This window comes from Neodiprion pinetum, chromosome 1 (genome assembly GCF_021155775.2).
Source record: "Neodiprion pinetum isolate iyNeoPine1 chromosome 1, iyNeoPine1.2, whole genome shotgun sequence".
NCBI lineage: Eukaryota > Metazoa > Arthropoda > Insecta > Hymenoptera > Diprionidae > Neodiprion > Neodiprion pinetum.
The window spans coordinates 21,845,858-21,858,203 of record NC_060232.1 but is presented as its reverse complement, the minus strand read 5'-3'; the positions used below and the strand labels follow the sequence as shown (position 1 = coordinate 21,858,203).

The window sequence follows — 12,346 nt, the reverse complement described above, 5'->3', positions numbered from 1 at the left end:
GGTATTTAATTCCTTTCCAAAACATAATTCAATTTTTGTAAATTATTACTTCAGATTACATTGGTACGACAATAACAATAATTTTGTTGTAGCTACCGAATATTGACAACCCAAATGATAATGAGTCTTTGGAACTGATATTTATCTCACCAGATTCTGGCAACTATCGTGATATCAATGCAAATACTATCATGCCACAATTAACAGAGGAACACATCACTTTATTCTTACAATAAGTCACTCGCTGTGGACTACACCTATCAATTCGAGCAGGCAAGGTAAGTTCTAGATCCAACTATTATTTTTCCAATCGAGTTTCTTTTCATATTTACTAGATATAACACTTGAATTATAATTTTCTTATGCGGTTCTCGATGCTTCTTCGTTACACTTCAGTATTTAATAGATAATGGTGATCCAAAACTACTGATTATACGTCCCAGTTCACTTTCGCTATTCAACTTTGAATCTAGCTATTAATTTATCCGGAACTGATGGTTAGGACGTCACACCCTCGCGGCGGAGCTCTTCGTTGGCCTTCTTTTCCAAAATTTTCGACGATTTATATTATCGAGAAATCTCTAATTTTGTGTGTCACCTAGGGTTCGGCGAGGTTATGTTTGAAATAACAAACATAATTTTTGTACCATATATTTACAGTAATTCACAAATTAGAACATTTTCTTTAAGCACACAGTTACATTTCAACATGAGAGCTATGTTATTTAAAAAATACTTTTAATGCGACACCGCAGGGCTGTCATCTTGTGCGACTGCAAGTGAGCGATGCACCCTTACGTCAATGCTCCACGGTGGATAAAATAATATCTTCTCGAGTGCGATCATGCTGACAATCGTTTAGACCGTTTTCCTTTCTCTTTGAACTTTGTTATTAATCGGCGATGGAGGTGCATGTGGAAAAAGGCAGATAAAATAAACACGAAGTAATCGATTTAATGTAATCTCTAGCGCGAACGATAACTGACTAGATAACCAGGTTCACTTCGCGTTTAAGTGCTACACATATACCCACACGTGCGTGTCCCATACGGGGAATTTGAACACATGCAACAAACTTAATTACTATTTTTCTTCTATATCTACGTTTTTATTATTTTTAACTTCCAATTAGTACCTTATACTGCGTGATCAGAATGTGTAAATAATTTTCCGGTATTTATTTACTTCAATAATGTTTCGATAGATTCATTGAACAACAAACTATAATACTTACACTTTTTTAAGTGAACTTCGTAGAAACAGGAGAACGGTTTATGAGATTGAACTAAATTGACAATTTCTGTTTTCTATTCGTTTTGACACCTTGAATTCCTATAATGCCACTGCTCTGACAGTTTTGACTGGGCAGTACAAGCCATAATGGCGCTATGTAAATTGATAGTAACATTGTGGTCTGAAAACTCTGGCAGGTAAGCACCAACCAAACGTTAGAAATCAGGTTTATGTACTATACCTGATCACGTAGATGAGCAACATAAAAATCTTGAGGAATTCAACACGGGTGATCACGATGTAAAAGTCCATAAGGGTTCTCGGTATACGATTAACAAAGCCAATATCGGAAATGTTAAGCACTCCTCTTATTCAGGAAAAGCTTCAATACCAAAAAGTAGTCTTGTTCTGATTACTAGATTGATGAAAGTTATGATTTGTGGCAGTGACTTTCGCAAGATATTTTTAATCTATAACATATTCTGTCAATTTCGTATCTAATTCTGACCAGTTGCTTAGCTGTTTTTCGATATCTATCCCCTCTAATGAGATTCCTAGAATATGTACGAATTCGAAAAGTTGTTTGTTCCGGATGTGTTACAACTGAAAAAATGCTTACTCCGGAGACTCGACGCGAATTATGAATTCCGAAGTGTCTTTCGCAGGATCAATAAAAGAATAGATCCAAGGTAGATAATCGGCGACAGTCGTGTAAACCGACGGAGCTCCAATTGTACAACGCCCATCTTCTAAAATAAGAACCAAAGTACTGATCCCAACTAAAACGCCATCTATGACGATGGGACCTCCCGAATCACCGAGACAAGTCCCAGCTGGAGAATCTCCAACGCCTTGGGTGCACAGAGATCTTGCCGGTATGTCAGAAGCCGTGCACATTGCTCTGGATTGGCACGAGGCCTGATAGGATTTGAAATTATGGTTGCATGTTTGCCAGTCCACGACAGGTGCGTATGCGCTCACAAGGTGACCAGGTGGTTGGTTATGCTCATTCACTCCCCAACCGACAAGAAGAGCTCTGGTTCCTGGAGGATAGAACGCGTTACCTGGCGCAGGCAGAGGGATTGTTTTGGCGTGCGCGTCTCGCAAGAGGTCTTCCTTGACTTTGATCAGTGCGATGTCAAATTTTGGGCGAGGGTGAACGTACTGCTCATGACCGTGGCACTCGTCTGCATAAATCCGCAACTCGGAGGTCGTTAATAGGGCGGCCGGCAGCACCTTCACCATATTGCATGTCGCACCATTCAAGCAATGAGCTGCGGTCAGAATCCATCGGTTGGTTATGACGCTCCCACCGCAGAACCAACCGTCAGTGTCTTCTCTTAGTTGTACCAAGTATGGAAAATCCATTGGGTTGACTTTCTCGCCGAAAAGAATGCGTCTGCTGGAATCGACATTGGTATCGATTTGACTTGACTCTTTCGACTCCAGTCCTTGAGAAAACGAAAGGCAAATGCACGTTGCAACTGTTAGTATGATATTGACTTTCATGATCGATGTGGATCTAGCACTTTGAAACGAATGAGCTCGTCGACTTATATTATCACACTGAACGCATTTATTACTAACGATACATCATTCATGCGTTAACAAGATTGAATTTTTACTTCGGTAATTTATAGCCATGTCTATCATTCTCTTGATGAACTGAGTTAAATTGTGAATTGGATCGACTAGTAAAGCTTGTAAGTACTAAATCACATTGGTATTGAGAAACATAATCTATAAGTCTTATCAGGCAGTGACTTAATTGTAGCTGGGGATACACTTCGTTAGCCTATCGTCTTATGATATTCTACTCGTACGAGAACTAGACTGGTTATAAGGCGGCAATAACATGTCCGGCCTATACTAAGATATGGGAATATTATTGCTATCCTATTAGATACTTCCAATCGCATTTCGATAACTCACTACTGCAGCTTGGTGATTTTTTGTGTCACCTATGAACATGGGGAATTATTTTGCCATTTAAACCATGACTAGGGTGCCATTCTCAGTAACTGGACTTGCATGATGTTTACTAGAAATCAACCAACTTATAATCTAATTAAACATCGAATTTAATGCGAATTTCTATCGTAATTTACCCTAAACCGACAATAAAAAAATGTCCTCCTCAGAATGTTTAGGATTTACGATTTATACAAAATAGAAATGGATCTTTATCAATAAATTTGGCACTTACCTGTAGGCAATTGGCATGACCTCGAGCTCTGCGGATAGTATTGCGTGTCTGGCGATAAGCAGATTTGAAACTTTAAAACCAGTTGTGAAGAAACATCTAACTTCCCTGAAAGTACACTGCTTATGAACTGACGATAAGTGACGTTGTTAATGTGCGTTGATTTAGTTAGTGGTAAATTATTCTCATCGTCAGTCCAATGTTGGTAATATACAGAATTTTCTAGAAATAGTACACTTGCACTTTGAAATTGTTTGCTGCTACGTGTATATGGATACTGTTCACTTCTGTTTGCACATTCCATGAAGGTAACTCTGATAAATGACAATGAGTTAAAATTATTTTCTTCTATATTCGTTTTTATGTATGCATACCGTCCGTCGGTCCATGTTTTTTGCCGATACAGCTGATACAGGAAGAAGCCGCCGTAGAGGACTACGTACGCCGTTGACAACATGTTCTGTCCTATTACCTCTGCTTCTTTTATTCTATCTTAAAGGTAAGCTTTTCCCTGTCTCCTGTGTAAAGCCACGAATTCACTCGCAGTCATATCTTTCGCTATTTTTCATTTCTTTCCTCGCATGTAACACGGCTATATCCAAACTCCGTGTTCTTATAGCATAATATTCTCTTTATCGCAAATAACTCCGTGACTGGCTAGCTTGCTTTGATTTTTACCGCAATTTCTATTATCTTTAAGCCTCAGGTGAAGTTGATTTATCTAGTGATTCAACTAGGAATTTTGACCTAAATTTTCTCACCTTTATCGCACTTTTGGTAGTTGATCTTGTGATTTTATATTCTTTATATCGCATTTCCCGTGCCTAATTTGTGAATTTTTTTCTATCTAATATCGTGATTCCTTACTTAATATCGAATTACCTTTTCTAATATTTCAATTCCTCTTAACGTGTCTCACGCTTAGAATTCTCTCGCTTACGGTAATTAGGTATACTTCCGCTTATGTAGTACCTGTTCCTATTTTCCTAATACCGTCATTACCTTGATTTATCATTCTATTAATAACATATTTGAGTGAGTTTCCTAAGCCCTGGAACATCGGAATCCCAAATATCGCAATAGTGGCCGGATATTAATCTTGTTTTATTATTTTATTATTGTTCTATCGCTTATTTTCTTATTTATCGATAATTCTCTTCTTTATTGTTAATACTTTGATTATTGCATAAGTCGATTCCCTACCGCCAAAATATCGTAACCTAGATTTCTACGTACAAAATCATCGTTATAATTCTCTACTAGACCTCGAACATATCGTATCGTCTATAAATTCAATATGTTGATTCTTAGTCTCGTAATTCATGCAGCACGAATTATTCGCAAGTACTCGTCGATACCAATACCTTTCCTTAACAATATCTGAAATTGCAATATCCCAATCATACCGTAATTAGGTAAGAATTAGTTTGTCACCCGAATTCTCATACTTTACTAATCAGTGTTAATTGTAACACCGTTATAAACTAACACCTGTTCTTTAGGTTTGATTTAGTTACCTTATCGCACTTGCTATAAATTCTCATTGAATTTCCTTTTTCCCGCTAATTCTCGCTTGTTATGTTAACTTTCTCTATTGCAAATAATTTCTTAGATTTTTATTGCATGCTAGTTACTCATCTCTGATTATTGTAAACTCGCTGATTGTTAATTACCGACTAGTAGAATCATGTATTGCACTGACATCTATTTTGATGAATTGTGAAAAGTTTTATTCTCTTAGTATATCTGATCTTCTGCTATTTTGTTAATATAATCGATATTATTAATGTAGGTAATACATGCTTTTGTTTTTTTTTTTTGGCTACTCCCCACTCCTTCACCGGTATCTTATCTATCAAAGTTATTTGTGCAAAACCGTCACAAGGTTTGTTTCATCTTTTCTCCTATCGCTTTCTTTTTTCTAAAAATTGACGCAACTGCATCTGGCGCCCAAAATTTATGTTCTCTCTTGCCGGAAGTACCCTGCGCTGTAGAGTATCGGCTTGATTGCCCTCACGTTATCTTACCGTAAATCAATTTAATCAATTTTTATCGTTTCAATGATTATTGATAACACCAAGGCATTCTTGAACGTAATTCAATTATCAACGACCCGGTGGCTGGCATGGGAAGGAGCCGTGAAACGCATATTATACCAATAGCTGGAATTGAAAATACACTTCGGTCGATTGTCATAGGCCAAGAAAGATGTTACACTGCTAAGACGCTAATCAGCATGTAGAAAGATCCCGCTAACCACCTGTACTTGGTATTTATCAAGTGTGTTCTGTGCGGTGTCAATGGGGCAAGCATCTTGTTTTAAAGCAGGCAAGAGGATATCACAAAACTGTATGAAACTCTCTCAACTGTGGTCTTATCTGTTGCTAGACGCATCATGAAGCCCATATTTATGGAAAAGCGGGAGAAAAACTCGAATATATCGAGGAAACATTACAAAACGAGTGGACTTTGCAACCAGCTAACGGTGTCGCTTTCGGAATAGAATTCGTAACTGCAACCGCTGCGTACAACGTGAGGTCGGGAGAGTTCGACGAGATCGAAATCAGATTCGCCAACACATGATTGTGTGACGGATTTTGAATCCGTACGAATAATATGGGTGGGGAAGACAATTAGAGACGGGGCGGATATGATCGGTAAAACTTAGTGTGTGTATTTTTTTTTTCTTTTGCACCAGGGCTCGACTTAAATTAAGATTTACAAAAGGGTTGTAGACGTAAGCGGTGGCTGATCACGCCTCAGCCCTTAGCGTTGCTTAATACTAACTTACAGATACGCGCGCAGGGGGGGGGGGGGGGGGAAGGAGTGTGGGAGGTGACGGGGAATGTGGGGTCGGAAGGGTTGATATGGCGAGGGGAGGGTGGTGTAGAGTGACGGGGAGTGTGTGGTAGACAGGGTTGGTATTGCGAGGGGAGGAGCAGATCGGCGATAGAAGGCAGGCTGACCTGGTTACGTCGACGTGTGTGTGTGGAGGTCTTGAGGTGCGGTGGAGGGTAGCTGGGTGTTCGGTGTGTGTGTGTGTGTGTGTGTCGGTGACTCTCTCTCTTTCTTTCTCTCTCTCTCTCTCTCGCTTTCGCTCTTGGGTTTCGTCTACGCCGGTGTGGCTGCTGCTACGGCCGTGCTCGTACTGAATCTGGCGCTCGGCTCTGCCGAGCGTCGGGGGGGCTTCGGTGATGTTCGGGTCTTTCCCGACGGGACAGGGCTCACCCGTTCGGCTCTTCCCCGCGGGTTTGGGGTTTGTTGTGACTTGCACTCTAGGTGCAACGTCACAACTGTTGTAACGATTCGAGTATATCCGCTTAAAATCAAAACAATGACTGGACAGAATTTGACTCACAGGGTCAATCACGTAGTATACTTTTTCGCCGATTCCACCTGTCTTCTCGATAACGCTCTCTCTCAACCAAACCGTCTACGGAGCATGACGTGCAAATTTTCTTTCATAGAAATGTATTTCTTAATTCTTGATAATAATTATAACAATCTCATATGAACTTGAAATAAACCCTAGATATTGACGAAGATTGTATTGGTAAATAATCAATGTGAAGTACGAACATAAAAGTGCGCCGACAGTCGATTGATTTATTTTCGATACCAAAGGAACGGGGATCCTCACTCCGAAACAAATAGATCGTCATTATATCAACCGTCAGCTGATGATCTTCACAGTGTACATTGAAAAGTTTAGTTATTATCTAAAAAGTCTTGTCTATCAAGGAAAAATAAGAGAGACAATTTTGCAGGTAATGAATTGCAAATGAGATACAGATAGAACGTTTCAGATGCCAAAAAAAAAAAAAAGAAACGAAAGGAAAGACAATTTATGCTGTACAATTCAAATATTATACATTTCTAAAACAATTAATAACTTATAGTGGTGAATAATTGAAAAGAGGAATGAATGTTTTTTTTTTGTTACATAATTTGGAAAGTCGTGTTCATGTTTACAACTTACGAAACCAAAATAAACTATGGTTGATACTTGTTTACTTCAAACGATACAAGAAAATTGTTTGATTTAATGTTAATGAAATAACCGTTACATTGTGCGATTGACTGAGATAGTTAAACGTTTTCCAGACAATATAAAGCTTCTCAAATCGACAGCGAAGTTATGTTGACTGATGCAAAAAAGCCGGTCACCGCGGATTTGCCTCTCATTGTACTCGCTAATGCGTCGGATATTGCAGAAATCGGGGGTCATTTATGAAAAATTGATTTCATCGATCGGCCGGAATTTTTTCCAGATCGAGTAATGACAAACACTCTTCTAGAGATGCTGGGTCGAGCATGCGAATCGCCATGTGCACGATGATGTGATCCCCTAATTTCTCGGGACTATCGAGAAGTTCGAGCGTGCCAAGAGATTCGAGTAGATCGAGCATCTCTCCCTTCGCGTTCATGTATTGCTCTTCGCACTGTCCGTAATAGTCTTTCGCGAAATACGAAAGTCTTTGGATAGCGTCGAGTTGATCACCTTTTGCTGCGATTCTGATTTGATCGACTGTCTCGTGCATGCCTTGGAACTTCAGCCAATTTGAATTTAAAGCATCTAATCGCGATTGCACTTGCCCGAGGGTTGTTTTTGCTTCACAGACCTTGCGCAAGTTTTCGAGAGTGCGAGAGATGCGCCTGAAGAGATCGGTTTGACGTTCAATGTATTCGTCCATCGTCATTTTGACAAACGAGAAAGTGTAACTCACGCGACGAACAGAGTTTTAACGAACGAGATACGCATACAGTGATAATAGGGCGTCGCGATACACACTTCGAGAGATCGGTGTGTTGACGCTCAGATCTTAGTCACGGTCGCTACAGAGGACACCGCACGTTTGAATTTAACGGACGCGACTAATTTTGGTGATGGTTTTCACCGATAACGATATTGTTCACTTTGATTACGTGAACTTTCGCAACTTGATGCACACGCGATAGTTCCGTTTCACTCACTGGCTAATTCGTTTTCCCGTAAGTCGCAACGATTCGAAAAATTCGACTCGATTTGCGAATGATCCGATTCGGTTCGTGACTGATCCGGCTCGAAGGACCAAAAAATGTTTAGAGAGTTGGCAAAAGGATATGGATCATCGACGTAGGATCCGCGATCTAGTGATTGCGGACGAGTGTAAATGAAACGAAATGATGTTGAGATGGAGAGAGATGATGATTAATAGTAACCGAGAATTTTATTGATTCTGATGCGGCGATACAGACTGTATCGCAAGAGAACGTTACAGAGAGTGATGAGTTTACAGAGCGAGAGAACACATAGATTACACACATACATGATTTCGAGACAGTAGACAATACATGAGATACAGCTGATAGGTTTTGAGTCGCGACACGGGCAAGCGGCGAGATTTGACGCAGAGACGGCAAGTAAACATTGCACGCGAGTGTGCGTACATGTGCGAGGACGATTTTGAGTGTCGCGAGACACATTTAACTATTCAATACTTTGCCGAAACAAAGAGAAATTTCAAAAAACTATTCACGCTAGAATTAAAGGCTCATCCAGGAACCCGTGTTTAAAGACTCAAAAGTCGATACCTGTTGCGCTCGAGCCACCATCTTGGAAAAAAGGTTCACTTTTTCAGTTTTTCGCTTATATCTCGGGAACTGTTGTTATAAATGGTTTTATTCAAAAATGTATTCGTGATTACATTTATTAATGCGGATTATTTTTTAAGATTAGAAACGCGCACACGTACATCGAAGTCGGCGTGTGTCACGTGATCACTGTAGAGTTATTCTTTGGTGTCTGAGAGATGCGCGCTCTGGTGGCGTGTCCACCCAACTAGTACTTATCATTTATTTTCAACAGGAACTGTTGCTGATATCAGAAAAATGGTTCAAATAAAAAAGATAGACTATTAAATTTACTATAAAAAAGCTTGTATACATTCTTTCTCCATATCCAAAGTTTAGTGTTAATTGCCGTTGAATCCAGAGTAAAGTCTTTTGTACTCGCTAGGTCAACGCGCAAGTCCTTATCACATGTCTTTGGGCAGCTTTGTTATCTGTGATAATCACGAATGGATGAAAAATCGTTGAATTATTTATGAATTGTGTAGTATTTTATAGGTATGTGCATTTTCGTATATTCTTACGAATTAAAACTGTTGCATGCGGTTTGAACTAGGGGTAGAATTCACTGAAGTACCAACTTCTGGCGGAGAAGGTAGATCAATTATTCGAAGTCGTTCCTGGCCTGCGTTAGTTGTTTTCTGCGTATACCAATGATCCGACAAAATTTTATATCCAGTATTTCGGAAACAAAAGATTGTATTTTTTTTTGGTTCTTCGTAATAATTATATCCTCGCCGTATTTCGCATCGAGTTTTTTTTTTAAACTGTACACTCGTCGGGAACGTAGCCTTTGATTAAATTGATCAAATCAGGCATTCCAAACTGGCACTCGTCACTCTTCTCAATAAAATCATAGATTACCTCTATTGCAGTTTTGACATCATCGATCGGCGGACGTCCACCTTTTTTGCCTGTTGCTGGATCCTTGAAGCAGTTGATATAACAGCATTCATGATATAAAGCTTCAACCGCGACCAAGTCCGCAACACTTTCTATCCGATGTGTTACTTCCCGATTTCATTTGTTGTTTGTTTTTCTAGCTGCCTGCAGCACGCATTCTTTCACAAATAAACCACGAACGTTGTGCACTTCGGTACGTTTAGTAGTAAGCTTCTTTCTCACTCGCTCATAGAACGTCGAATCTATTATTTCTGTGCAATAGAAACACGCATTTTTGAATTCGAAACTTGGTACAGATGACCTAAGCTTTGATTTTATTGGCGAAGTAGCGGGTACTGCTTGATTAGTAGATTGTATTTTTAATGAAGCAATAATACTGTGTTCCCGAGTATATTCTTTTCTACAGGCATCATGTACCTTTACTTCACACAGTCCCTCTAATATATTTTTTTTTACCATCGCCTCTTCAGTCACTTGCTTTTTTAAAAGTATTCATCGTCTTTTCTTGACAGTAATTGTTTCTCTAATTCAAAGGCTATTTTCGCCACTTAAACACGTTTCTTTACCAGCCATATTTAATACAGAGGCGCAACAAGGTTTGCGTCACGGAAAGTTGCGCTACGAACTGAGAACGAACATCTTCCGCCTGGGGTCTTGCCTATCTAGCGGATCCAACCCTAAACGCGTTATCATCTTATCATCTGCTAGATGCCCGCCGTTGAATACCCCCTTCCTCCTCTTTCTTTCGATGCTTCCACGTAAATACATTATACTATTGCCTATAATTGCCTAAAATACATTCTACGACTATTTGGAGTGTACGGAAATCTAAAAAGGCAGATCAAGGGCAAAAATATTAATTATTCTACTGTTGAACTCAGGATTACAGCTAAAGTATTAGACTTGAAAAATGATCTTGACCTTGCAGTATAAGTGTTGTTGTGGATCTTGGAAATGTAGGTCATTATTTAACAACAAGTTTTTGTCGTCAACGTTTCGACTCTGATTGGAGTCATCCTCAGGACATATTTAATGCATCTATTGATACATAATTACAACATGGTCATGGATGACCTTGAAGAACAATGCATTAAAAAACTGCCCTTCTTCTTACCTTTTTATTTTAGATATGTGGATGACATATTAACAGCCATTCCTAAAGATTATATCCCACAACTATTACAAAATTTCAATAGCTTTCATCCAAGATTGCAACTTACCATAGAAATTGAACTTGATAACAAAATTAACTTTTTGGATGTAACAATCATCAATAACTCATATACCATTGAAACTGATTGGTTCCATAAAATCACGTGGTCTGAACGATATTTGAACTTCCATTCACATCATCCTAGATCCTATAAAATTGGTACAATAATTAACTTAGTTGATAAGGGGATAAGATTAGCTAACAGTTGTTATCATGAAAAAAATCTCAAAATAATCAGAGATGTTCTAATTAAGAATGACTATCCGCCGGGCCTATTACATAGAATCATCAATCAAAGGTACAAAAAAATCTGCGAACAAGACAACAATAACTCCTTGCACCCAACAAATAAAGACAATTTAACCTTTATTTCCATTCCATACGTTAACGGATTGTTTGAATCATTAAACAGAATGTTTAAAAAATACAACGTACAATTTGTGGGCAAAAATGTTGTTCGCGCAACTTTATTATTATTATATTAGTTTGTAAATTTATCACAGCAAATACTTTAGTTTCGTTATTTTCGTATGTTGTACCTATTTACCACGTATAAGGTGACTAAAGAGTCACAACAGTAGATTTACTTTCTTATTCCACATGACAAGTAGTTCAACGTTATAGTAATTAAAATTACGTACTTATTGTCCACGCCAGAAATTCGTGGGCCGATACTCGAATCGGCAGTTACGTACGTTCGCTTGGCCGGTGAGGGCGCAGCGCAAGTTAGTTAGTCTCGAGCGCTCGAATAGGTAGGACGTGTTAGGTTTGCCTTAGACACGCGCGTCGATTATTTCGTTTCGCGTAGTTTTAAGATTTATCCGTTTAACACGGTCGGAGGAGACGCGGCACACCCTCTAGTAGGGCCGGAGGTGCCCGTCTCCCGGGCGAGCGTCATTGCACTTCACAGCGTTGCCAACCCTAAAGAAATTTCTTTAGATCTAAAGAAATTAGAGTCCGTTCAAAGAAAAAAGAAAAGTTGTTTTCTTATTAAGAAATATTGACGTTTAGACCGGAATCTGAAGAAAATCTAAAGATTTCTGACCAAATCTTAAGACTTATGGCGAAATCTCTTAGAATGGTTGTGAAATCGAAACACAGCTAAAAATCAACCAATTGCGAGGCTCCTGAGAAAATATGCACCAATCAGATAGCGTCTGCAATTTGCGAACGCACTTATTTAA

General features: G+C 39.1%; 1 protein-coding gene across 1 annotated transcript; it reads right to left on the bottom strand.

Annotated features, from left to right (window-relative positions):
- LOC124224993 (chymotrypsin-2-like) lies at positions 1-2,796 on the bottom strand. Its single transcript, XM_046637345.2, has one exon. The coding sequence runs from the start codon at positions 2,740-2,742 to the stop codon at positions 1,849-1,851; it is 894 nt and encodes a 297-aa protein (XP_046493301.1). The 5' UTR covers positions 2,743-2,796; the 3' UTR covers positions 1-1,848.
- Between the last annotated feature and the right edge of the window lie 9,550 nt (positions 2,797-12,346).

What these genes read in the sequence shown, in the direction of transcription:
- LOC124224993 (XM_046637345.2), bottom strand. Translation starts at nt 2,742, where the DNA reads ATGAAAGTCAATATCATACTAACAGTTGCAACGTGCATTTGCCTTTCG.